The following is a 27,849-nucleotide window of genomic DNA, read 5'->3' as shown; positions in this document are numbered from 1 at the left end:
CGCACGAAGCATACACACACACAGACACACACAGAGACATACACAGGTAACGCACACACTGACACACACACACACTGACACACACAGGTAACACACACACTGACATACTCATAGGTAACACAAACACAGACACACAGACACACTGACACACACAGACACACACAGAGACATACACAGGTAACGCACACACTGACACACACACTGACACACACAGGTAACACACACACTGACACACTCACAGACACACACACGCACAGCCATAGGTGGTGGAGATCTTAATGGTGCACAAATTATAGGGGGGGAGGAGAGAGAGACTCGTGGAGACACGAGAGGTTGAGGTGGAGGGAACGCTCACAGATGACTGTCGCTGTGACAGGAACATGCTGGCGCTAGAGAGACACTGCGGAGCCATCGGAGGGAGGAGGAGGTGGTGGTGGTGGAGATTGTAGCAGAGGGGAGACACAACGTGACGGGGGATGATGGAAATGCGGCGAGGCGGTGGAGATCACGAGGACGACGGCGGTGCTGGTGCTGGGCTATGAGACGAGGCCGTGGTAGTGAGAGAGACATTGAGTGGGTGGGTGGGGGGGGTGCTGGGGAGCGGTGGCGCAGCGGTGAGCGCACTGTCCGCGCTACGAACCTGGCGAGGCGAGTTCGATTCCCGCTCATGGCCACTAGTACCAGTATCTGAACCGGTCCTGGAGCCTCCCCTAAGTCGACTCGGCCTCAAATGAGTACCCGCTGCGGTGGGTGATTATCGCCACTAGGGAGACAAAGGCGGACGGGCGTGTGCCGTGCCGGCCTTCATAGGTGCTTGCTGACAGCACTTGCCCCAACAGTCTGTTAAGGCTACACGGGGGATCTTTGTCTTTGCTGGTGGTGCTTATGAAGATCGTTGTGTTGCTGCTGCTGATAACAATGACACTGCCGATGATGATGATGGAGATGCGAGATTGTCATAGGTATGAGCAGAAAGACAGCGGAATAGAGGGATCATAATTACACTGCTGATGATGCTGATGATGCTGCTGATGATGCTACTGCTGCTGATGATGCTGATGAGGATGCTGCTGCTGCTGCTGGTGATGATGAAGCTGCTGCTGCTGGTGATGATGATGATGATACTGCAGATACTGCCGATGCAGATGACTGGGATAATGCTCATGGTAGACAAGAATACTACTGCTGCTGCTGCTGATGATGCTGCTGATGATGCTGATGAGGATGCTGCTGCTGCTGATTATGCTGATGATGATGCTGCTGCTGATTATGCTGATGATGATGCTGCTGCTACTGATTATGCTGATGATAATGCTGCTGCTGATGATGATGCTGCTGCTGCTGATGCTGATAACTGGGATGATGTTAGTAATGGAAGTCAAATATCCTGCCTCTGATTATGATGCTGCTGATTATGATGCTGCTGATGATGATGTTGACGCTGCTAATGCTGCTGATGATGCTGCTGCTGATGATGCTGCTGCTGATGTTGCTGCTGCTGATGATGCTGATGATGATGATACTGCTGATGATGATGCTGCTGCTTCTGCTGCTGCTGATGATGATGATGATGAGAGCTGTCGAGAGACACGCGGAGTCGACGAGGCGGCGAGGCACTCACCGGTTTGCCCTTTGCCCAGCGTCTTCTCCAGGCGGTAAGGTCCCACGAACTGCGCCTGCTGCTGCTGCTGCACCCCGCCCGTCTCCCGCACCGAAGACATTGTTATTCCGATTCAGCAGCAGCAGCAGCAACGCGAATCCCACTGCTGATGCTGCTGCTGGTGATGATGATGGGGGTGCTGATGGTGCTGCTGCTGATGATGATGGGGGTGCTGATGGTGATGATGATGATCATACGGAAGATGCCGATGATGGTGATGATGGTGGTGATACGGAAGATGCTGATGATGATGATGGTGGTGATGATGATGGTGATGATGATGATGAAACGGAAGATGATGATGCTGATGATGGTGGTGATGATGATGGTGATGAAACGGAAGATGCTGATGATGATGATGGTGGTGATGATGATGAAACGGAAGATGCTGATGCAATTACATGCGGCCCACGGTTCCCAGTCTCCCTCCCCGCGTCTCCCTCCCTGCGTGTCCACCCTTATTCTTCTTATTCCTTTGCCGCTCTTCGCTACCCCAAGCTGGAGGGGTACCGGGCCCTCTTCACGATCGCCCGGGCGACGTTGCGAGGACGTTCGCCGCGGCCTCGTCGTCCGCTATTTCCTTCCTCGCCGAGAGCGACTCCATGGCGACCTGGGGCCCCCGTGCTCTCCCGCTCCTCCCCGCGTCTCCCTCCACAGCGGCTCCCCTCCTCCCCCCTCTCCCCTCTCCCCGCCCTCCTCCTCCCCCCTCTCCCCGCCCTCCTCCTCCCCCCTCTCCCCGCCCTCCTCCTCCCCCCTCTCCCCGCCCTCCTCCTCCCCCCTCTCCCCTCTCCCCGCCCTCCTCCTCCCCCCTCTCCCCGCCCTCCTCCTCCCCCCTCTCCCCGCCCTCCTCCTCCCCCCTCTCCCCGCCCTCCTCCTCCCCCCTCTCCCCTCTCCCCGCCCTCCTCCTCCCCCCTCTCCCCTCTCCCCGCCCTCCTCCTCCCCCCTTCCCGCCCTCCTCCTCCCCCCTTCCCGCCCTCCTCCTCCCTCCTCTCCCCTCTCCCCCCTCTCCCCGCCCTCCTCTTCCCTCCCCCCTCCTCCTCCCCCTCTCCCCGCCCTCCCCTCTCTCCTCCCCCCTCTCCTCCTCCTCCCCCCTCTCCCCTCTCCCCGCCCTCCTCCTCCCCTCTCTCCCCGCCCTCCTCCTCCTCCCCCCTCTCCCCTCTCTCCTCCCCCTCTCTCCCTCCCCTCTCTCTCCTCCTCCCCCCTCTCACCGCCCTCCTCCTCCCCCCTCTCCCCCCTCTCCTCCTCCCCCCTCTCCTCCTCCTCCCCCTCTCTCTCACCCCCTCTCCCTCTCCTCCCCCCTCTCTCTCTCACCCACTCTCCCCCTCTGCCCCCTCTCTCTCCTCCCTCCCTCTCCCCTCTCTCTCCCCCCCAGCCCCTCCTCCACCTCTCCACCCGGTCTCTCTCTTCTTTTTACGATCAGAGGAAACAAGAAGATGCTCGGTGTAGTCGGCACTTCGCTTCGTTCATCATTTCGGTTTTTTTCGGGGTTTTTTTCAGTCTGAGTGTATCGTTGTCTGTGTCCGATCTCTCTCTCTGTGTCTCTGCCTGTGTCTCTGCCTGTGTCTGTGTGTCTCTGCCTGTGTCTGTGTCTCTGTCGTTGTCTCTGTGTCTCTGCCTGTGTCTGTGTGTCTCTGCCTGTGTCTATGTGTCTCTGTCTGTGTGTCTCTGCCTGTGTCTCTGTGTCTCTGTCTGTGTCTGTGTGTCTCTATGTCTCTGTCTGTGTCTGTGTGTCTCTGTCTGTGTCTCTGTGTCTCTGTCGTTGTCTCTGTGTCTCTGCCTGTGTCTGTGTGTCTCTGCCTGTGTCTATGTGTCTCTGTCTGTGTGTCTCTGCCTGTGTCTCTGTGTCTCTGTCTGTGTCTGTGTGTCTCTATGTCTCTGTCTGTGTCTGTGTGTCTCTGTCTGTGTCTCTGTGTCTCTGTCTGTGTGTCTCTGTCGGTGTCTCTGTCTGTGTCTCTGTCTGTGTCTCTGTATCTCTGTCTGTATCTCTGTGTCTGTGTCTCTGTGTCTCTGTGTGTGTCTCTGCCTGTGTCTCTGTCTGTGTCTCTGTCTGTGTCTGTGTCTCTGCCTGTCTCTCTGTGTCTGTGTCTGTCTGTGTCTCTGTCTGTGTCTATGTCTGTGTCTGTGTGTCTCTGTGTCTCTGTCTGTGTCTCTGTGTCTATGTGTCTCTGTCTGTGTATCTGTGTGTCTCTGTCTGTGTCTGTGTGTCTCTGTCTGTGTCTGTGTGTCTCTGTCTGTGTCTCTGTGTCTCTGCCTGTGTCTGTGTGTCTCTATCTGTCTCTGTGTGTCTCTGCGTCTATCGCCAGGTCTTGCGCGGCTATGCATCTGTGTGTGTCTCTCTGTCTCGGTGTTCTGGCTCGTTTCTCTGTGTCTCTCTGTCTCGGTGTGTCTCTTTGTGTGTCTCTCTGTGTGTCTCTGTCTCTCTGTCTCTGTCTCTCTGTGTCTCTCTCTATGTCTCCGTGTGTCTGTCTCTCCGTGTCAGTGTCTTCATCTGCGTGTCTCCGTCTCCGCGTGTGTCTCTATCTCAGTCTCCTCGTATCACCTCGTTCGTCTCTAGGTGAGACAACGTCCGCCTTTGTCTCTCCCTGGACACCATGCGTTTACTCCTCAATCAGGGCATGTGTGCGTGTGGTGTGGCGTTTGCCCGGTGTGTGTGTGATGATTTGTTTTGTTGATGTACGCGTGTGTGGCTGGACAAAGTCCAGCCACACACGCGTACATTGGCTGGGCCATGTAGCCCGCATGCCCAGCCACCGCATGCCAAAACAGATTTTGTTCGGCCGGATCGAGGGGGCTAAACGGGCGCAGCACGGGATAGAGAAGAGATGGAGTGATGTGGTACAAGAGGACGTGGAGCTGAGTGGACTTGCCGATGACTGGTACCAGCGGTGTCAAGATCGGCCTCTGTGGAGGAGGCTCGTGAAGGACGCTACTGGGCAGTTGGAGGCAGTCGCCCTCCAACAACAACGGAGGACGGAGGAGCGACGCTCACAACAACGAGCGGAGTGCCGGGCGGCTAAAACACAGCAAGTTGGTACAGTGGGAGGCATAGGTGGTGCATCAGCCAGTCATCTCAGTCAGTCGACCCGTGGCATCTGGGTCTGCCCCGTGACCTCCAGCCAGCGGGCGTTCGACACTTCATGTGGCCTCAAGGTGCACCTAGCCTGGCACAAACGCCGTGGTAACGTCACCGACACTTAGTGGCGAGTGGCTGTTGTTGTGGCTGTGTGTGTGGAGAGCGGTGGGGCAGCGGTTAGCGGCGCTGGGCTGCGAACCCGCCAGAGACCCGAGTTCGATTCCCGCCCAAGGCCACAAACACCCAGTGACGATTATCTGAACCGGTCCTGGGCCTCCCCTTGGTCGACTCAGCCTCAAATGAGTATCCGGTGCGGTGTGTAGTAAACATCGCGTGGAGCTGGCCACCCACCCCCTCGTGTGCCGTGCCGGCCTTCATAGGTGCTGCTCACTAACAGCACTTGCCCCAACAGTCTGTTACAGGCTACACGGGGAATCTTTGTTTATGTCTATTGTAAGACTGATTGTGCGTGTGTAATTGTGTGTCCGTGTGTGACTGTGTGCGTGAAGATGTGTACACACGTGTGTGTGTGTGAACTTAGGTCGGCGGCTTCGCAGCACAAGTGCGCAAACCACCACGCCACCGCTCCCCGCTGTGTGACGCTGATGCAGGGAGGCAGGGCCGATCATTCGGATGCCGTTGTATGGACCTCCCGTCTCAAGCGATGGCTAAAGTGGCCCCTCGGGACGGAGGCATCTTATTGGGTCTGAGTGGCATCATGACGCTAGCATCTGGGCCAGATCAGCTCTACAACGGGCAGCAGGAGGCAGCTCGAATTCTGTGCAGCCCCATGGCCTTGTGGAATCACCAGCGCATCATCCACGTGGGTTTTTTAAATCCTTTATATTACGTTCGCTTGCTTGCTTACGACCGTGCAAATCTTTCGGTCGTTTTTTAACCCACTTCCCGTGATCCAATCGAGCTGACATTTTCCACACAGACTCGTTGTGCGTGACAATTAATGTTCGTGAAATTTTTTTTCCAAAATTTTACACTTTTTAGGACAAAAATGTTATATTTAATTACCAATTGCTTAATGCTGCCATGCAATCATCTGACCCATAGGTGGCAGCCATCTCAAGCCAGAGGACGAGAGGGACTCTAGCCGCCACGCATATAAAGGATTTATAGTGAAAAACTTTGTTTTTACGGGTTATACTTGTGGGCGTTTAGTTTATTGTCGCCCTCCCCCCGCCCGCTACGAAACGGGGCGATAGGAGTTCAACGTGAGCCACAAACATTGATGCACCGCATCACGGAGGCATGCCGGGTCAGGGCAAGAACATCAGCTGGATGGATGTCCTGATAAGTGGCATTGTGCTTGTGCTGTGTGTCGCCTTTTGGCGTCCTCTGGTCTAAGGCTGTTAGAGACTGGGCTCTAAAGAAAGCTGTCTCTGGTGTGGGCCAATCAGTTTCAAAGACAACGCGCCATCATATACTACCAGAGCATGTTTTTATACTCTTTGGTTCTTTCGGTAAATTCACGTAGTTAGAAATAAAATAAAATAAATCACGACGTTTCGATCGCAACACAAGCGGTCGTTACCAGGCAAAGGAGTCAGCCTCTAAAGGCCTTTAGATCGAAACGTCGTGATTTGATTTATTTTATTTCTAACTTCGTGACTTTATCGAAAGAACCAAAGAGTATGGATTCTTGCAGTCACGAAAGCTTCAAATGAAGCACGTTTTTTGTTTGCATGTTCACCACAAGTACTCTGTTTGGTTAACGCAGACATGATTGCTTGCGCAATGTTTCTGTTTGGTGTTTTAACATCTTAACACAACTGTTTTATTCACAGAAAGGGTAAAACCTATTCTCGTAACATCTGCTGGGCTACGTGGTGACGGAATCTGTGAGACGCGCCTTCCGTTCTCCCATTATGGTGGTGGCGGTGGTGGCGGGCATCTACCATTCGAACTAAAACAAGATAAATCCGTAAAAACAAAGTTTTTCACTATAAATCCTTTATATGCGTGGCGGCTAGAGTCCTCTCGTCCTCTGGCTTGAGATGGCTGCCACCTATGGGTCAGATAATTGTCTGCCAGTATTAAGCAATTGGTAATTAAATATTTAATTTGTTTTCCCTAAAAAGTGTTAAATTTTGGGAATTTTTTTTTCACGAACATTAATTGTCTCGCACAACGAGTCTGTGTGGAAAATGTCAGCTCGATTGGATCACGGGAAGTGGGTTCAAAAACAACCGAAAGATTTGCACGGTCGTAAGCAAGCAAGCAAGCACGCAAGCAAGCAAGCACGCAAGCAAGCAAGCAAGCGAACTTAATATAAAGGATTTAAAAATAAGTAATATTTTAAAAAACTTTTTTAAAAACACGCTTTAATGAAATGTACTAGTAATGGCAGAACTCCACGACTCCAGGAAGTGGCCCCGAGGCTTGCCACAATGTAAGGGACCATAGCGAATTACAGGCAACGTTAGTTAAGCATGGACAATTAGACCCAAGCCGAAACATAACATATAAAAAATAATGTTTTAAAATATGTATTTTTTTATGATAGCATATAGTATTGTCATCAGTATGACATAAGTATACCACGTTTGCAGTTGATACCACATTGGGAAGTGGGTAAAAATTGAGTTACAAGATTTGAACATACGACAACAACAACAGAGTGAGTTAAATAAAAGCGCGTAAAAATAATGTTTAAAAATATTTCATTTTATTTTAATGATAGAATATAGTATTGTCATCAGTATGACATAAGTATACCAAGTTTGCAGTTGATACCACATTGGGAAGTGGGTTAAAATTGAGTTACAATATTTGAGGATACAACAACAACAGACAGAGTGAGTTCAATAAAAAGCGTGTAAATAAAAAACTAGCACGATATGAGTTGATCGTCGCTTGCAGCTGGGATCACCAGCATTGTACCCGTGGAGATCTGGGCCTCGCTAGAGACCCTGGCTGATGGAGAAGGTCTTGTAGCCAGCTGGGAGAACGAGGCAGGCCCACATCCCACCGTCTACAACAGCGGTTCGTCTTCTTAGCCTGGTGGTGCATCACTGCGATTTGTGACCAAATTAGTTTTTCTTGAAGGTAAATCATCGAAAAGAAAAAAAATTAAACACGAGCACATCAGCAACATCTTCCTTTGTTTCATCGAACCCGATGTAGTTATTAACTCTAGATTTGAAGCTTTCGTGACTGCAAGGATTCATATTCTTAGGTTTTTTTCGGTAAAGTCACGTAGGTAAAAAAATAAAAGTAAAATAAAAAATAAAATATAAATCACGACGGTTCCACCTGAAGACGGAAGCTTGTGTTGCCTCCGAAACGTCGTGATTTTTATTTTATTTTTAACCTACGTGACTTTACCGAAAAAACCTAAGAATAAGTAGTTATTAACATTGTACATTGCTTTAACCCGTGCTGCAAGGCTGCAGCAACTGGTTGAGAACCACTGGGCCACAATATCCCACGTCCAAGAACGAGGAGGCCCACAGCAGCCTCCGCTCAGAGGTTCGGAGAGCCGTGCGGCGCTGCAAGGATGAGTGGCGGTCGCGGTTTGACGATGAGATGAAAAATGCCTGGATAGCACGCGATCCCAACCGATCCTTTAAGTCCATCAACACAAATGGCTTTGCCTCACCCGAGTCTATTACCATCCTTAGGAGAACCAGGGGTGATCTCGTGATCTCTGACCTCCAAGAGCAATGTTTTGCAGACTTGCCGAGCATTTCTATGAGCTCTCATGGGAGGGGAAATCCCTCTGCTCAGAGGTCATCACGTGGCAATGTGGCGTTAGCCCTGGCGGAGCAGTGCCGCCTCAAACATTGGAGGAAGTGGCCATCCCCTGGGCGTGTGTGTGGCTGGCTGATGAGACGACCTTCCAAGTGAACTGCTGAGGGAAGGTGGCAATTGTGTGTGTGCAGGTCTGCCTTGTGTGACGCAATTATAACCGGCTGGGTCACGGGACGGGTTCCGCAGGATTGGAAGGATGCCCCGGTGATTACACTTTAAAAAAAAATATTTAAATAGGTCGTGTGCATTGATTGTAGCAATCACCAGGCTCGTCTCTTCTCTCAATTGTGTGTTGGGGAAGATCCTGGCAAGGATTATTCAACATCGCCTATACCAAACAGCACGCAGAGTAGATGGAATTATTTCACTGTATTGTTATATTTTACCAGGTGAAGCCCCGCCACAAATGAATAGCTCAACGTAGATACTTTATAGCAGCCAAATACTCCAAACGCGAGATGTTGATTCTAAACGTGGAGGGGGAAAACCCCGGTGGTCCCGGACACAAACATGCAAGAGGCATCGTCAGGGTCGAGATCGAACCCACGACCTCGTGTATGCCAGGCGAGGGAGTTCCCATCTCATAGCCTCCACAAGATGCTCGCGAAGGCAGTCCCAATGTGGTTCCAATCCAGGGCGGTCCTTACACTGAGTTCTCAACAGGCACCTAAAAGTCTGCCTCAGCAAGCAGGCCATGCTTCCCCACCTGATGATGATTGCTTGTGTTGCGCCCGAAACGTCGTGATTTATTTTCTTTTATACCTACGTGACTTTACCGTAAGAACCAAAGAGTTTGAGTTATTCTGTTCACAGTCAAGGTTTTTTTTTTGGAGGGTTAGATCGCGTGAGTATAAATGTTGCGTCGTAACCCTCCACCACCCGACGCAGCCAATCAGCAAGGGATTTGTCACGTAGACAAAACGCGACAATTAGTTACTAGGAGAGTGTAGTGTGTAGTGTATGGTATAGTGTAGTGTATAGTGTAGTGTATAGTGCTAGTGTATAGTGTAGTGTATAGTATAGTGTATAGTGTAGTGTGTAGTGTATGGTGCTAGTGTATAGTGTAGTGTATAGTGCAGTGTATAGTGTGGTGTATAGTGTAGTTCATGGTGTAGTGTATAGTCTAGTGTTTTGTGTAATGTATGGTGTAGTGCATAGTGTAGTGTATAGTGTATGGTGTAGTGTAGTGTATAGTGCTAGTGTATAGTGTAGTGTATGGTGTAGTGTATGGTGTAGTGTTTCGTGTAGTGTATAGTGTAGTGTATAGTGTAGTGTATAGTGTAGTGTATAGTGCTAGTGTAAAGTGTAGTGTATGGTGTAGTGTATAGTGTGGTGTATAGTGTAGTTTATGGTGTAGTGTATAGTCTAGTGTTTTGTGTAGTGTATGGTGTAGTGCATAGTGTAGTGTATAGTGTAGTGTATAGTGTAGTGTATAGTGTAGTGTTTCGTGTAGTGTATAGTGTAGTGTACTACTTCAGCCCACCGGTATGTCGGAGAGTAAATCCACAACGTTGACAATTTGAGTACCGTGACGTTTCACTCGTAATTACAACCAGCATCATCAGGCGATTTGCCAGAATGGTGAAGCAATCCACCTACTTCCGGTCTTAAACAGAGCAAGATGACGTCATCACAGAACCCAGCAGGTGCAGAGATCAGAGGCGGAGGAGGCGGGGTTATTGTAATTGTACAATCGATGAGTAATCATTTAATTTGCAAGTGTTTGCTCTATTCAGGACTTGCAAGTATAAGATGTAAGATTTCGATTTAAAGCTTTCGTGACTGCAGGGATTCATCTTCTTGGTTCTTTCGGTAAAGTCACGTAGAATGGAAATAATAAAATAATACAAATAAAACATAATAAAATAATTCTCACGACGTTTCGGCCACAACGCAAGCAGCCGTCCTCAGGTGGAGAACAGGTCTGTCGAGAAGACAGAGTAAAGTGTAGTGTATGGTGTAGTGTATAGTGTAGTGTATAGTGTATTGTCTCTTGTCTTCTCGACAGACCTGTTCTCCACCTGAGGACGGCTGCTTGCGTTGTGGCCGAAACGTCGTGAGGATTATTTTATTATGTTTTATTTGTATTATTTTATTATTTCCATTCTACGTGACTTTACCGAAAGAACCAAGAAGATGCCTGAAATTAGTTGCCAACACACAAAAAAACAAACAACGATGCCCCAATTATAACGAACTCACATCCCACACCGGCGCATTGCAATGCCGCTCCGTTCCCCGCCTCTTCGCCACGTGCGTCGCTGTTCTAACAGAGCCCCCCCCCCCCCCACTGCGAGACGGGGCCGTTCTGGATGCAGTCCCCGCTGTGTGCTATTGATCGCCGTTTGGCTCGACTCGCATTAGCATGAATAAGTCATCACGGGCCGAGGCTGTTGCACCCTGTGTGTGTGTGCGTCTGTGTGTGTGCTGTGTGTGTGTGCTGTATGTGTGTGTGTGCTGTGTGTGTGTGCTGTATGTGTGTGTGTGCTGTATGTGTGTGTGTGCGTCTGTGTGTGTGCGTGTGTCTGTGTGCGCGTCTGTGTGTGCGTGTGTGCTGTATGTGTGTGTGTACTGTCTGTGTGTGTGTGCTGTATGTGTGTGTGTGCGTCTGTGTGTGTGCGTGTGTCTGTGTGCGCGTCTGTGTGTGCGTGTGTGCTGTATGTGTGTGTACTGTATGTGTGTGTGTGCTGTATGTCTGTGCGTGTGTCTGTGTGTGATGTATGTGTGTGGTGCGGTAAGAGCACTTGCCCCAACAGTCTGCTACAGGCTACACGGGGGATTTTTGTCTTTGTGAGTGTATTGTGGTGCAGCGCTAACAGCACTTGCCCCAACAGTCTGTTACAGGCTACACGGGGGATCTTTGTCTTTGTGTGCTGTGGGGAGTGGTGGTGCAGCGGTTAGCGCGCTCACGGCCACCAGCACCGATGACGAATACAGTACGGGAGCCGGTCCTGGGCCTCCCCTGGGTCGACTCAGCCTCAAATGAGTACCTGGTGCGGTGCGTAGTAAACATCGCCACTGGGGAGACAAAGGCGGTCGGGCGTGGTGCTGGCCACCCACCCCCTCGTGTGCCACAGTGCCGGCTATCATTATATCGACTCCACACAGCGCGTGGATTGTTGCGTATGAAGCAGACACCAAACACACATTTCTCATTAATTAATGTTCTTTTGATTTTTAAACGGCGACGCTGTCGATTATTTTGAGTGACGTTTTTAAAAAAAATATATAAGTTGACGTAGAAACCAGGAACCCTTAGAACATCTGGGCAGTTATCCAACATCGATTAAAAGCCGGCCCGATGAGACCACCACGTGTCCAAGCCAGTCCCGTTCTTGTTTTTTGTGCGTGTCCCTTGTGTTGAAGCAGCGGAAATCCACGTTGTCGTTTACACGTTGACTTGTTTAGCCAGGAGATTCACACCGAGTCGTGGGACGTTTTCAGCAGGGTCCTGCCATTACGTTTAGGGGGCGTTTAAATTAAAGCGGGTTTCAGCCAAATCCATGACCAGTGTTTAATGTTGTTGTTGTTGTTCTACACGTGTGGGAGGAAACGGGGACACCGCATAGATAACCCAAGCAACGTGCGAGGGGGCAACACTCTATCCCCGTACAGAAGGAAAGAACAGATGGGGATTAGTCCACACTTCGCTGTACAGTACCACCTTCTCCTGCGGTAAAGTCACGAAGGTAGAAAGAATAACAGATCACGACGTTTCGATCGCGACGCAAGCAGTCGTCTGATGGCGTTGCGATCGAAACGTCATGATCAATAATTTTTCTACCCACGTGACTTTACCACCGAAAGAACCAGAGTATAATGAATATATTATCAGTGTGTTTTTTGTTTGCATTCTGACCACAAGTGTTGTGGTTAATGCAGTGACACGATTACTTGTAAAATGTTTCAGTTTGGTGTTTTAACATCTCAACACCAAAATTCGATTTAAAGCTTTCGTGACTGCAGGGATTCATATTCTTGGTTATTTCGGTAAAGTCACGTAGAAGGGAAACAATAAAATAATAAAAATATAAAACAATAAAATTATCACGACGTTTCGATCGCAACGCAAGCAATCGTCTGATGCGTTGCGATCGAAACGTCATGATCTATAATTTTTTCTACCCACGTGACTTTACCGAAAAAACTAAAGAATATGGATTCCTGCAGTCACGAAAGCTTCAAATTAATACATGCATTGTCTTTGAAACTGATTGGGCCACACCAGACAGCTTTCTTTGAGCCTCGTCTCAAAACGGTGTTAGACCAGAGGACGCCAAAAGGCGTACACAGCTCAAAGACAACGCACGATCAGAGCAATGTGGGATCAGGGGGAACAACTACATCATGGGACCTCCTTTGCCAGTACCAAAAACATGAGAATAGGTTTTCCACTTTGGTCAAACACCATTTTGAGACGAGGCTCAAAGAAAGCTGTCTCTGGTGTGGACCAATCAGTTTCAAAGACGATGCATTGATTATCAGTGTTTTTTTGTTTGCATTCTGACCACAAGTATTGTGGTTAATACTGTTAGGAACCTCCTGGTTACACCAGCCCACAGGGGATTATTGTGTCCGTCCGTCGTGCAGGGAGGGGCTGGGTGGGGAGGGTCTGGGTGGGGAGGGGTGGGTCTGGGTGGGGAGAGGCTGGTAACCCCGTGGTGCCCTTATAAAACTCAACGTTTAACCTACTCACGCCGGCTTGTGCCCACCCTCACAGTCGTCCATATTTGCGGAATACACCACGCCGCCGTTGACCCTGGCCATTGACCGAGCAACCCAACGTTCCTACCAGCTCCCTCCGCAGGAATGTGTTGCAGACATGATTCCTTGTAAAAGGTTTCAGTTTGGCGTTTTAACATCTCAACACCTGTTTTGTTGCCAGAAAAAAAGGTGAAAAACCTATTCTCACATGTTGGTACTGGCAAAGGAGGTCCCATGATTAAACTAAATAAATTGTATTTTTCTTTCACCCGGACACACGGATACTGGATATGAAGGAGGCATTTTATTTCATCTTTACCACGACGACGCGAGTTATTGCGATATCTCAATCGGTTCTCGCACCCCCCCTCCACCCCCCATCGACCTCCTCTGACCAAAGCGGTGAAGTATGGTCATACAACCTCCAGTGACTGTAACGGCGTGTAATCGATAACGGAGGGATACAAATAATATATTTTGACACCGCCTTCAACCAGGTATCGACAGTGAAAACCTTGCATGCATTACTGCAACGTGACGATTCACATTCGCGACAAGGCAGGCTGCGTCCAAGTTCGAACAGAGGGCAGGGAAAAGGCATTAACATTCGCGTTGTGCGCGGTGTGCGATGTGGATGCTTAGAAATGCCGACAAGCAAAAATGTGGGATCACCCCCGTTAAAATAATGGTACGTTCCACAGGCATGACAGTGCTCGAGAAACAACACGGGCCATGTGGACCATACCACGTTCGTACACGCGAAGATGGGGGGGAGGGCGGTTGGGAATGTGCGGGGTGAGGGGGGATAGGGGAGGGAAGGGCGGTTGTGAATTATGAATGAACCGGTTATCTACAGTTGGGAGAGCCCATTGAGAAATTCTTCACGGGGCGGTCACTCTCTGCACCAAAGACAAAGATCCCCCGTGTAGCCTAACAGACTGTAGTGGCAAGTGCTGTTAGCGAGTAGCACCTATGAAGGCCGGCACGGCATACGAGGGGTGGGGGGGGGCAACACCACGCCCGGCCGCCTTTGTCTCCCCAGTGGCGATGTTTACACAACACACCAGGTACTCATTTGAGGCTGAGTCGACCTTGGGGAGACTCGGGACCGATTCAGTTAAATCGTCACCGGTGTTGGCGAGCGGGAATTTAACTCGGGCCTCTGCCGGGTCGGTGGCGCAGCGTAGCGCTAACCGCTGCACCACCGCTCCCTACATAAACACACGCGCAGTTCAGCACTCGGGATTACTTCAGCGTCAACACACCACAGGCGGCACATTTACTTGGTTCACGAATTCATGGGAGGGGTGCCGGAGATGGTGGTGGTACTGGTGGCTACCCTGCACCAGAGGTCGCAAACGGGTTTTGATTCCTTACCCGTACGCGGCCGCACCAGGGTCGCAAACGGGTACCTGTACCCGTACCCGGCCATACCCGTACCCTACCCGTGCCCGGCCGGGTACGGGTAGGGTACGGGTATCGGGTATCTGATTGCGACCTCTGGGATGAAGCCATGTTGCAGGCGCGGGTGGGTTGATTCTAGGAATTTGAATCGTGAGAAGAGACAAGACGTTGGGAAATGAGTGACAAACTCTTACCCGTACCCGGCCGCACCAGGGTCGCAAACGGGTACCCGTACCCGTACCCGGCCGGGTACGGGTATCGGGTAGGGTACGGGTACCCGGTTGCGACCTCTGTCTGGGAGGCAGCAGCGAGGGTTGGTCGCCGTGCCCGGGGGCTCTGCCTGGTGGCGGTGGCGCTGAAGCAAATTGCGGACTAAATATCACCGGTCCCATCCGTGCGGGGATACGAGCGTTGCCTCCTCGTGGGCGAGCGTGGGTATTCCCCCGCTTTCCTCTCGCACGTCCAAAACACTCGCCCTGCCGACGGGCCGAAAAACATCTTTTCATATATATAGAGGCATGCAGAGCTCGGGCAACTGAACTGTTGGTAACGCCGGCTCCTCGGCGATTGCGAGCGATGCGATTCGCGTGAAAGTCGACGGACGACGACGCAGAACGAAAAATATTTATCGTCGTCGTTTGGAAACGTTCAGTGACAAGGGGGTTCCATGAGCAACGTGGAGCTTGTCGGCTGACCCTGTGTGCCCGGCCGCGAGTGAAATCAATCGGAACCTCCAGGGGCGTAACTTTGACACGGACCCCCCCCACTCCCCCCTCAACTTCTCCACGCGGTTTCTCTTCCGGTTGCAAGCAAAGACCTCGGACCGCATCTGCGCCACACGAAGCCGCCATCGTCTGCGCGTGCAGCACCACGCGAGCCCTCGCGTGCATCCGCCGTTGGACGAGGGCCTCCCCACCGAGTGGCCGGTTAAGCGTGGATCGTTGCCCGGTCTTTACTGGGTGGACCCCGTTCATACCGCGGCTGCGTGGGTCAAGGGCCGGAGGGATGCAACCCTCCCTTCGTTCCAACGACGTACGCGACGTACGTGCACGTCGTCGGCTTTTCTTCAGATTCCGTTCCGGTGAAGCGCGTGCAACTAAAACGCGGTAAGCTTTACCGGTCAACGTCTTCAGGTTGGAAGACGTACGAAACCTCCAGCGTCGCAGTTTCGCCCGCCGGCTATCGGAGAGTTGCGGCTGCGTCGCTGGGTTCTCTGCGGCGAGCGCGACGTCTTTAACATAACAACGGGGCGCTACGCCTCCCCAAATAAAATAATCGCCGTGCCGCATCGCGCCGCGTTCCGAGAGTCGGCGGTGAACGGGGCACCCGCCCGCCCCTTGCAACTTGCAAGACGGTCTCAGAAACGGCAGAGGGTTATAATTGGCCGAAAACATCTTCGTGCATGGAGGACCGCAGAGCTTGGGAAATCGTTAGCGCCAGCTCTCCTCACCGCCTGGGAAAAGGGGGTTAAGAAACCTGGCCCACTGCCCGCGCGCGGCACGGTGCAAAGAGGGAGTGGCGTGCGTGGAGACGCGCGGCGTCAAGACGCGGTCGCGAACTCGGCGCCCATTTCATGGGAGGATCGCGGGGAGCGTTTCCCGGTCGTCGCCGCCGACGTCGGCGTCACCGGAGTCACCGGTCCATCGCCACCTCCTCGCCCGGCGCCTCCGTCAGCTGCAGCAGTGTCCGGCAAAATTCCAGTGCCTCCTGCGGGTGCGACGCGCGTGCACACCGGCGCGTTACACAATGCGCAAACACCGGCGCGTTACACAATGCGTGCACACCGGCGCGTTACACAATGCGCAAACACCGGCGCATCACAAAGTGAGTCACAAAGGGCATCACACAGCGGCTCGTCACAAAGTGAGTCACAAAGGGCATCACACAGCGGCTCGTCACGACATCGGTGCGACTTTGTCGCGCAATCCAAAAAAAGTTCTGCGGCGCGCGTCTGATTCGGCCGTTTAGCAGTTTCCTAGATTCGGTGCGTGTGTGCAGTTTGGCTCAAGAACATTCAACGGCTGCTGCCCAAAGGTTTGAAAACCGCCTACAGTTCTGCTGTCTATGTCCTCACCTGAAACCAACTATTACACTGGTCAAAAAAAAAAAAAATTCTGGCCTGGACTTTTGCAGCTGTTCTAGACTAATTTCAGGGTGCCGATTCCAAATCTGATCTCAGATTTGCTCTATCACATCTCATTTTTATGCTATCGGCATACCCCATTTTCATTGATTTTACCCGAAATTAACTCTGTCACTTATGATTGCAAGTTGTTGCGAGTCCGTAACTACTTTAGTGTTAAAATATGGTGCTGTATTTTTAGGATAGTGTGTTTATAATATAATTTTATGTAGATATCCACATTTATTTAATATTTTTCTTCTGCAGTTTTTATTGAAAATGCAATATTTGATATCTCAAAAACCCGATGTGATAGACAAAAACCGATGCCAGATTTGGAATCGGCACCCCAAAATTACCTTAAAACCTCGATATAAAGCTTTCGTGACTGCAGGGATTCATCTTCTTGGTTCTTTCGGTAAAGTCACGTAGAATGGAAAACTTTACCTTATAAAAACCGTTGGATATACCTTATGCCAGAAAAAGTGTGTTGACCAGTGTTATCAAGGATCACAAAAGTTCAAGTGCGAGTGCAATACAACGGCTCTTCACGCCGCGGGCGGGGAGAGGCTGCCACACCACAGCAAGGAGGAGCGAGCGATGGGAGGGAGGGGAAGGCGCCATACCAGGTGCTGCTCGGAGCCTTCCAGGAGGCCGATCCTCTCCAGCAGCGTCTCCCGCAGGCGCAGCTCGGCCGCTCGGCTCTCGCGCAGCGCCGCTCCGTGCCCCGACACCAGGCTGCGGTGACAGGCGCGGTGCACGCGCGCGGGCGTTACTCTTCCGCTCCGGCGCACGGTGCTCTGTGTGTGTGGGAGGCGTTGCTTGAAGGTTGTTGATGCTGATGCAGTGTGCACGTTCAGGTGTGCGTGTGTCTGTGTATGTGTGTGTACGGAGCTCGCTAACAGCACTTGCCCCAACAGTCTGTTAAGGCTACACAGGGGATCTTTGTCGAGGTGAGTACAGCGGTGGTGTAGCGGTTAGCGCGCTGCGCTACGAACCCGGCGACCAGAATTCGATTCTCACTCACGGCCAACACCAGTGACGATCATCTGAACCGGTCCTGGGCCTCCCCTAGGTCGACAGAACCTCAAATGAGGACCCGGTGCGGTGTGTAAACATCGCCAATGGTGAGACAAAGGCGGTCGGGCATTGTGCTGGCCACCCACCCCTTCGTGTGCCGCGCCGGCATTCACAGGAGCTCGCTAACGGCATCTGCCCCAACAGTCTGTTAAGGCGACACGGGGGATCTTTGTGTCGGTGTGTGTAGGTGTGCACGGTGTGTAGGTGTGCATGCATGTTGTCGGTGTGTAGGTGTGCATGCATGTTGTAGGTGTGTAGGTGTGCATGCATGTTGTAGGTGTGTAGGTGTGTAGGTGTGCATGCATGTTGTAGGTGTGTAGCTGTGCATGCATGTTGTCGGTGTGTGGGTGTGCATGCATGTTGTAGGTGTGTAGGTGTGCATGCATGTTGTAGGTGTGTGGGTGTGCATGCATGTTGTAGGTGTGTAGGTGTGCAGGCACTTGCCTGAACAGTGCTCCGAGCACGTGCTCGTGGAAGGGTTCATGGGGGGCATGCAGCAGGGCGACCAATTGCTGTACCATGCCCATCGCGCACAGCTCTTCTGCACACACACACACGGGTGTAAACATTCACATATGAGCACACGTGTACAAAGATCAAAGATCCCCCGTATAGCCTTAACAGACTGTAGGGGCAAGTGCTGTTAGCGAGCACCTATGAAGGCCGGCACGACACACGAGGGGGTGGGTGGCCAGCACCATGCCCGACCGCCTTTGTCTCCCCAGTGGCGATGTTTACACACGGCACCAGGTACTCATTTGAGGCTGATTCGACCCTAACTCGACTCGCCATTAAATGAGTACCTGGTGCAGCGTGTAAACATCACAACTGGGGAAACAAAGGTGGCCAGGCGTGGCGTTAGCCACCTACCCACCCACGTGCTGTGCCGGCCTTCATAGGTGCTCGCTAACAGCACTTGCCCCACCAGTCTGTGAAGGCCTATCGGAGGAACCTTTGTCTTTTCTCTGCGCCCGTATGCGTCTGGATGTCACACCTGCGTGTCTGTATGTGTGCGGCAGAGGTCGCAACCGGGTACCCGATACCCGTACCCTACCCGATACCCGGCTACCCTGTACCCAGCCGGGTACGGGTACGGGTACCTGTTTGCGGCCGGGTGCGGGAACGGGTAGGCCGTGAGTCACTGGTGAGTCACCGTTTGTCACTCATTTCCCAACGTCTTGTCTCTTCTCACAATTCAAGTTCCTAGAATCAACCCACCCGCGCCTGCAACATGGCTTCATCCCAGAGGTCGCAATCGGGTACCCGTACCCTACCCGATACCCGGCCGGGTACGGGTAGCCGGGTATCGGGTAGGGTACGGGTACCCGATTGCGACCCTGGTGCGGCCGGGTACGGGTAAGAAATCAAAACCCGTTTGCGACCTCTGGTGTGCGGCTAACACGCAGCGAGTTGGCGCAAGTTGGGACCACAGGCGGTGCACTTGCCAGGCATCTCGGCTAGCGTGGTCAACCCACGCACGGCACCACCTGGGTACGTCCCCCATGACCTCCCACTAGCAAGCAAGCCTTGGACACTTCACGGGACGACCCGCAAGTGCACCTAGCCTGGCACGAATGCTGCGGCGACGTCACCACCCTCACCGTGGCGAGTGGGCCGCTTGCCTGCCGCTATTGCCGCTGCTGCCGCCATTGTGGCGGTGGTGGCAGTAGTGCCGCGGGAACCTTTAAACTTTCTATTTTTCCAGGCTAAGCCCCACTGGGCTACGTAGCTCTTTTCAGAAGCGCCCTGGCTCTCACGAATGATAGCTCAACGAAGTGGGCTTATTATCATCGCGTGGGAATTAATTAGCAGCCAAATACTCTAAACGCGTGTTTCTAAGTGTGGAGGGAAAAACCGGAGGAGCCGGAGAAAAATCCAAGCGACCACGGGGAGAGAGAGAGACACGCAAACTTCAAATATACATTTCGATTTAAGTAGTACAAGTAGTACTAATCGCATATCTGCATTTCCCATAAATATGCTAAATTCCTCTTGATATGCAAATTCTTTTGTCAAGGCGCTCTTCGCCCCTCCATCCCAGCTTAAATAGTCGCTCCAAGCCTGGTGGTGTTTCATTCAGACTCTGCCTTCTCGACAGACCTGTTCTCCACCTGAGGACGGCTGCTTGCGTTGTGGCCGAAACGTCGTTAGAATTATTTTATTATGTTTTATTTTTATTATTTTATTATTTCCATTCTACGTGACTTTACCGAAAGAACCAAGAAGAGTTCAAATCTTAATTTTGGAGCTTTCGTGACTGCAGGAATTATTCTTTGGTTCTTTCGGTTAAGTCACGTCTAAAAATAAATTTAATTTATTATTTTATTTTTAGACGTGACTTAACCGAAAGAACCAAAGAAGAGTTCAAATATACAGCAGCAGCAGCAGGCATCGTCAGGGGTCGCGATCGAGCACCACCCACGACCTCCTGCGTACCCGGCGAGGGAGTAGACGCCTCGCCACCCCAGCGCCAAACCCACCGTGGTTCTCGGTGCCGGCCATGAGAAGGCTGTGGAGGAGGAAGGCGGCCTTGGCCCGCGGCCTCTCGCCGGGGTCCTGCATGGCTCGCAGCAGCACCGAGAAGCCGTCTCCCTGCGCCAACGCGCGGCGACCCAGCGGCTGCTCGCGCACCAGGCCTGGGGAGAAAAACGGAAAATTAGGGAAAAAAGTTAAGCAAAAATTAAGTCAAAATAAGTACAAAATAGAAAGCAAATTTTATGAAGTTAAAGAAAGAAATTTTTCTTTCACTTTTTTAAAAGTCCAAAAAAATTATTTATAAAAAAATGACGAAAAGTAAAACCAAGTAAACAAAAACAAAACGCTGTCGCCGCTCGCGACAAACCGCAACTGTCGCGGTCGCCGAGGAGGAACCGCAAGCGAGCGGTTAAGGGGGCGGCACCCAGGCGGTGGGCAGCCAGTGCCAACGATTACCCAAACTCTGCGGTCCTCTATATATGAAGATGTTTTTCGGCCAAGTGGTTATTACATGTGAGGAAATGCACGCGTGCGACGGGCCAACACTCTATCCCATCCGAAAGAGACAGATGATATTCATCCGCACTTTGCTGTACTGCCCCCTCTCCTGGCGAACCAGGGCTACGCGCTCCTCCTCCACGCCCACGCGCAAGAATGAGGTTCGCAATATCTACGCGGCGGTCCACCAACCCTCGCTGCCACCTCCACACAGGACTGGACTACCGGTAGCCACGTGTAGCAGCAGCAGCGGCGGCGGCGGGGGCGGCGGTGTAGCCACTGCGGCCGCAGCATCCCAAAAAAGAAGCGAGAAGATTATCATCTCTCTCAGTCGATCAATCAACACGCAGCGGGGTGGCGAGCCGGCACGGTGGAGAGTGCAGGCGGTGGATCTGCCAGACATCTCAGTCGGTCGGTCAACCCACACGCGGCACCGTCCGTCCCGCGACCTCCGACCCCTGCCAGCCAGCGAGTCTACGACGCTTCGCGAGAGGACCTGCAGCATGTGCATGTAGCCCGTCCGTCGTCGTCGTTGACGATGACGGACTAAAACGATGAAGCTTTTTTATTTTACCAGGTAAGGCACCCAACTGAGCTATGTAGCTCTTTTTCAGGAGCGACCTGGACATCACAAATGACAGCGGCTCATCGTCACGTGGAAATTTATAGCAGTCAAGTACTCTGAACGCGTCGTGTTGATTCTATATGTGGAGGGAAAAACCGGAGGACCTGGAGAAAAATCCACGCGACCACGGGGAGAGAGAGAGAGACACGCAAACTCAAAATATAGAAGCAGGCATCATCAGGGTCGGGATCGAACCCACGACCCTTTGCACACCTGGCGAGGTAGTTAACATCTCCTAGCCACCGTGATGATGATGATGAGAGACGCAAACTCCAAACATACAACAGACGCCAAGGGTGGAGATCTGAACCCACGACCTCCTGCGCACCAGGCGAGGTAGTTAACATCTCCTAGCCACCGTGATGATGATGAGAAACGCAAACTCCAAAAACACAACAGGTGTCATCAGGGTCGTGATCGAACCCATGACCTCCTGCACACCAGGCGAGGTAGTTAACATCACCTCGCCACCGTGATGATGATGATGATGAAAGACACAAAACTCCAAACATACAGCAGGCGCCAAGGGTGAAGATCTGAACCCACGACCTCCTGCGCACCAGGCGAGGTGGTCAACATCCCGCAGCCACAGCGAACGACGCCCGGACGAAGGGACTCACACGAGACGGCGAGCAGCGCCTTGACGCGCACGCGCGTGTCGGCGTCGGCGTCGGCGCGGCGCAGCAGCCGCGGCAGCGCCCCGAGCTCCAGCGCCGCCTCCTGGACGCGGGGCGCGTTCTGCGCGCACGTCGCCACCAGCTCGGCGGCGCGCCACCGCAGCTCGGCGCAGTCCGCGTCCAGGTAGCGCTGCACCACCAGCGCCATGCCGCCCAGCTTGCAGAAGTCTGGCCCGGGGGGAGGGGGGGGGGAGCGGGAGAGGAGAGGAAGGAGGGTGAAGAAGGGGACAGAGAGGTGCAAGGCGTGAGAGTAACGGGGTTATTGCGCAATGCAGGTGTCCCTCCTCGCACTGTGCGACGGCAGTAGCAGTTGACGCGTTCTAAAAAAACACAGGGGCGCACAAAGCGCAACCACCAGAAGAGACAGCTGCCCGCTGAGTAGCGCACCAAGTACACACTCATACATGCAATGTTGTATTCAATCTAGAGGACACTTCCACATCCGGTATTCCTCTAGGCATAGCGCGAGCCGCGGTTGCTGGTCACGGGGGCCGCCTGACCGGGCCTTCACCGGCCGACCGCTGCAACATCCCGAGCGAGAAACCAGGGTGGGAGAGGGGCGGGGGGGGGTCGGGGCCTTAGCCGTGTGCGCCCACCCACCCTGAGCGTTGTCGATGTTGTCGGTGACGTCAAGCAGAGCGTCCAGCGCGTTAATCAGCCGCGTCGTCACCTCCGGCAGATCCTCCGGGGCCTCCGCGTCGGGCTCTGGCGGCGGTGGCGGCGGCCCAGGGTGGGCCTCTGAATGACCCCCCGGCCCGGCCCGCAGGATGTCGAGGGCCTGCTTCATGAGCTGAACGTCGTCCTGAGCGCTGCTCATGGACACCGACAGGGCCTCCTGCAGCCACTGCCTCCTCTGCCGGGGACGGAGAGAGAGAGAGGAGTGAGGTTGGAGAATGACGGCATGAATGGGGTGTGGGGGGGGAGAATGTTGGGGGGGAGGAAGGGAGGAAAGGGGAGGGAGGAGAAGGGAGGAAGACAGAGGGGAGATGAGGATGGGGAGGGGGGGAAGAGGAGGCAGGGGAGAGAAGAGTGGAAGAGAAGCAAGAGAGGAGGAGGGTGCAGAAGGACATGTACGTTTCCATGACCCGTGTGTTCCTTTCTCTCTCCGTGGTCTCAGTGTTATTATTCCGAGCAAGTACGCTCCCACCCTCGCCAAGCTACTCTGCGCACTTATCAGTTTTGTGTTTCCATAGTCTCCGTCAGCATCCCGCACCTCCGATTAGCACGGTTGGCTACGCGAGGTGCGGAAGAAGTTCAACGTAGCTACACACGTGCTTGCAAACGTCCCTGTTGTCTAAAGACAAGTCATTTCTGACGACGTGCTGGGATGATACACGTTGCATTCCAGTATTAAGTTCAGATTTTCACAACGAAAAAAACCCAATGACACCTGTTCTCGCGGGAGGTAATTATGAGCAGGAGGTTATCGCACGGACTGCTGCCCTGTAGGTGTTACGATTATCACTCGGCAGTTGAATCCCCGACAGAGATTCTTGAACCCCTCCCCCCAGTGCCGGATTAAGCTAGTGCGGGGCCTGTAGCATATGTTATAAAGGGGCCCTAAATATTAAAAAACATGTAAATATTGAAACACAATTTTATTACTATATATTAAATTGTATTTTTTCATTTTCTATACAGCCAGATAATAAGACAAATCGCTAAGCTTAAACACCCGGTCGTTCATAAAAGTTGAAGGTGGTATAGTGCTATAGTAATAGAGCAAGTGCAGAATCGCCGAACCGGAATTGACAAGCTTGAAAGCATTTAGCGCGGGGCCCTTGAAAGTGCGGGGCCCGTAGCTCCTACTTACATATGTAGCTACTACATTTGTAGCTACAACATTTGTAGCTACTGTTGCTACTGGGATAATCCGGCACTGCCTGCCCCCCACATCCCCCAACCTCGCTTCTATCCACCCATCAGTCGATCGTGGCATGTCCCACGTGGTGGGGGCAAAGTGTGGGTACCCCCACCCCTTTCAAAATCGGAATGTTTTATTTATACTGGAGGAATCCGATGAGATTTAAAGCTCTTTTTTTCATAGATGTCCAGTATTTCACGGGATGTCTAGACCATAACTGTACTCCAGAGGTCGCAATCGGGTACCCGATACCCGTACCCTACCCGATACCCGGCTACCCGTACCCAGTCGGGTACGGGTACCCGTTTGCGACCCTGGTGCGGCCGGGTACGGGTAGGCCGTGAGTCACTGGTGAGTCACCGTTTGTCACTCATTTCCCAACGTCTTGCCTCTTCTCACAATTCAAGTTCCTAGAATCAACCCACCCGCGCCTGCAACATGGCTTCATCCCACAGGTCGCAATCGGGAACCCGTACCCTACCCGATACTCGGCCGGGTACGGGTAGCCGGGTATCGGGTAGGGTACGGGTACCCGATTGCGACCCTGGTGCGGCCGGGTACGGGTAAGGAATCAAAACCCGTTTGCGATCTCTGCTGTACTCTCTAGAACGGCTGTCTAAAGCTGCCTCTCAGATCTTATATAGATTCACAGTGCCTCATTATTCCAAGGCCCTTCTGTTAGCAGTGGCTTGAGCAAGCAGTTAAAGGGCTGGCGCCTTTGCCATTACCTGCCCATCACACGCGTCGATAACACTGTCGCCTTTATAGAAAACAATTAAATTTAAAAGGCGACGTTTCGTTCAATGTCCCTTCTTTACCTATCACACACGGGTCAGACAACTCAATTAGGTCCATCAGACGCCCCAAGTTCAAATAGACCTAGAACAATAACCGTAACCAGATTATCCGCGACTCCCGACGTGCACGTTGTGGTTAAGGGTGTCGTTACGAAACGTCTGGAAGGTTTGAGAAGCTGAATGCAAATTCTACAAGTGACTCATAGGGGGTCAGAGAAAGTCACGGGGAACCGCGGAGAGAAGACCCAGCGTGGAAGGCTGATCGTCAAGGGAAACGTATCATTCGTTTTTTGAGCTCACAATTGATGAACACCTGAGGCTCAAAACGCCAAGAGGCCAGGAACAAACAGCACTGCTGAAGGTGTAATAGAGAGTTCACACGCGGTTATTATCGTACGAGCTCGGGGTAATGGGACGAGGGGGAGAAGCTGCGATCTGCATTGGGGGTGAGTGGGTGAGTGAGTCATTTGGTGGGGTGGGTGGGTGAGTTGGTGAGTGAATGAGTGAGTTGTTGTTGTTGTGACTTGCAGTTTGTCGAACAGTATGGTTGGGGAGACGCAACACAGTGAGTGTCTGTAAGACCGAGTCGGCGCGTGAACTTTACTGGAACCGGTACCCACGGTACACTACTAACTAGTAGTCGAGATAGAGGGGTGAGAGGATAAGTGGGTGAGTGGATGGGTGGGTGAATGGATGGGTGAATGAGTGAATGGGTGAGTGAGTGGATAATTGAGTGGGTGGGTGAGTGTATGAGTGGGTGGGTGAGTGGATAAGTGAGTGGATGGATGAGTGGGTGGGTGGGTGAGTGTATGGGTGGGTGGGTGAGTGTATGGGTGGGTGGGTGAGTGTGTGAGTGGGTGGGTGAGTGGGTGAGTGGATGGACGAGTGGGTGAGTGGATGAACGAGTGGGTGAGTGGATGAACGAGTGGGTGAGTGGATGAACGAGTGGGTGAGTGGATGAACGAGTGGGTGAGTGGATGAACGAGTGGGTGAGTGGATGAACGAGTGGGTGAGTGGATGAACGAGTGGGTGAGTGGATGAACGAGTGGGTGAGTGGATGAACGAGTGGGTGAGTGGATGAACGAGTGGGTGAGTGGATGAACGAGTGGGTGAGTGGATGAACGAGTGGGTGAGTGGATGAACGAGTGGGTGAGTGGATGAACGAGTGGGTGAGTGGATGAACGAGTGGGTGAGTGGATGAACGAGTGGGTGAGTGGATGAACGAGTGGGTGAGTGGATGAACGAGTGGGTGAGTGGATGAACGAGTGGGTGAGTGGATGAACGAGTGGGTGAGTGGATGAACGAGTGGGTGAGTGGATGAACGAGTGGGTGAGTGGATGAACGAGTGGGTGAGTGGATGAACGAGTGGGTGAGTGGATGAGTGGCTGGGTGAGTGGATGAACGAGTGGGTGAGTGGATGAGTGGCTGGGTGAGTGAGTGAATGAGTGGGTGAGTGGATGAATAATAGGGTGAATGAGTGGCTGGGTGAGTGAGTGGATGAGTGAGTGAACGAGTGGTTAAGTGGGTGGGTGAGTGGATGAGTGAGTGAGTGAACGAGTGGTTAAGTGGGTGGGTGAGTGCTGTGTGGGTGGTTGAACAGAGTGTGGTTGATGAGACGACACAGTCTGTATCCCAACACGGGTGGACAAATGTCAGTTCAGTCGCGTTGCATTTTTAGTAATGGCCGAGAAGGCCGGGGAACGCCACGGAATGCCAAAGAAGGCTGCAGAATTTCAAAGAAGGTCGTGGAAGCCCGCGCCATTTCAAGAAAAGTCTGCGACGTTCTGAACGACGGAGGAATGAACGGCACGGGCGGGTGGCAGGAAGGCCATGAAGGCTTTGGGGGGGGAGGGGCATTGGGGAACGTTCGAGAAAGTCGGAGAAGGCCGGCGAGTGACGGGAAATGACATCGGGGAAGGCCACGAGACGGGCAGAAGAGACCGGAGAATGCCAAAGAGTGTGTTGGAATATGAGGAAAATCCAGGGGCGATAAGATCATACAAGAGAAGGCCGTTATTAGGGAAGGGCCGGAGTGACCGGGGAAGGCCTAGACATTACTGTAAACATCAGGGAAGGCCAGGAGAGATCAGGGAATGATGTGGGGGAAGGCCGGGGGAGGCCCGAGAAAGGCCGGTGAAGGCCCGGGAAAGGCCGGGGGAGGCCCGGGGGAAGGCCGGGGGAAAGCCCGAGGAAGGCCGGGGGAGGCCCGGCTAAGTCCGTACCTCAATGGACATCGGCAGGGGACCCTGCGGGCCCGGCGCCGCATCCTCCTCGCTCCCCGCCTCCACCGCGAGCCTCAGCAGCCCCGGGAGGTCGCTAATGCGGCTGGGTCGGCCCGGGTCACCTCCTCCCTCGGCCATCGTGGTCACCGCCCGATGCCTCTCGAGCCCGTCACGATCAGCGAGCTGGGAGCACGAAGAGCGGGAGACGTGAACTACTGCTGCCCTGACAGCCACTGTACTGGGTTCAAGGAGGCCACGTGGGTTGTGGGGACGACCAACACCCCCCCCCCACCACAAACCACGTGGTCTCGACGTGAGTTCCCGCCGCCCGTAATGACGTCACGTAATACGATGCACATGCTGCGATGCAATGAGGTCATACTGCGATGCGATGACGTCATGGCGAGGGAATGTCATGCTGCGATAAAATGTAATGGCTGCGATGTGAGAACGTCATGCTGTAATGCAATGCCAAGCAGTAATGCAATGACGTCATAATGTGATGCAATGATGTCATGCTGTAATGCAACTGTCATGCTGTAATGGAATGATGTCATGCTGTGATACAATGTCGTCATGCTGTGATACAATAACGTCAAGCTGTAATCCAATGATGTAATGCGATCTCCTTTAACAAATATCATAAAATGTATTGACACTGCAGGATGAATGCGATGAGCTACAAAGCTCTTGTAACTATTCCCGGCAAAGCCCACTACCGAGCAATTAGATTATTTTTCATAAGCGACCTGGCGATCGCAAACGACAGCTCAACAAAGTCGATTATCAGCATCGTGTGCGCGTCTCGCAGGGAGACTTGTGCAACGTGTTGAGTCTCAGTCCTTGATGATGTTGAGGCTGGAGGATAATGAGGAGTTCGTAT

At 52.6% G+C, this 27,849-nt stretch overlaps 2 protein-coding genes across 2 annotated transcripts in view; both read right to left on the bottom strand.

The window, feature by feature from the left end:
• The window catches only part of LOC144737049 (serine/threonine-protein kinase BRSK2-like), a 34,354-nt gene extending 32,058 nt beyond the window's left edge, over window positions 1-2,296 (bottom strand). Inside the window, exon 1 of the mRNA XM_078619698.1 lies at window positions 1,622-2,296. Within this exon, the coding sequence (XP_078475824.1) occupies window positions 1,622-1,721 (100 nt within the window). The 5' untranslated portion in view covers window positions 1,722-2,296. The remainder of the gene's footprint in view (window positions 1-1,621) is intronic.
• Window positions 2,297-13,491: 11,195 nt separating this feature from the next.
• HSPBP1 (HSPA (Hsp70) binding protein 1) lies at window positions 13,492-27,304 on the bottom strand. Its single transcript, XM_078619680.1, has 7 exons — window positions 26,967-27,304; window positions 22,684-22,936; window positions 22,027-22,251; window positions 20,289-20,444; window positions 18,253-18,349; window positions 17,355-17,466; window positions 13,492-16,313 (listed from the first exon to the last, which is right to left on the bottom strand). Exons 1-7 carry the CDS (start codon window positions 27,102-27,104, stop codon window positions 16,239-16,241), a joined length of 1,056 nt encoding a protein of 351 aa, XP_078475806.1. The 5' UTR covers window positions 27,105-27,304; the 3' UTR covers window positions 13,492-16,238.
• Between the last annotated feature and the right edge of the window lie 545 nt (window positions 27,305-27,849).

This window comes from Lampetra planeri, chromosome 64 (assembly GCF_965212315.1).
Source record: "Lampetra planeri chromosome 64, kcLamPlan1.2.h2, whole genome shotgun sequence".
NCBI classification, from domain to species: Eukaryota; Metazoa; Chordata; class Hyperoartia; order Petromyzontiformes; family Petromyzontidae; genus Lampetra; species Lampetra planeri.
The sequence above is the reverse complement of the archived record's forward strand: the minus strand, read 5'-3'. Positions and strand labels throughout refer to the sequence as shown.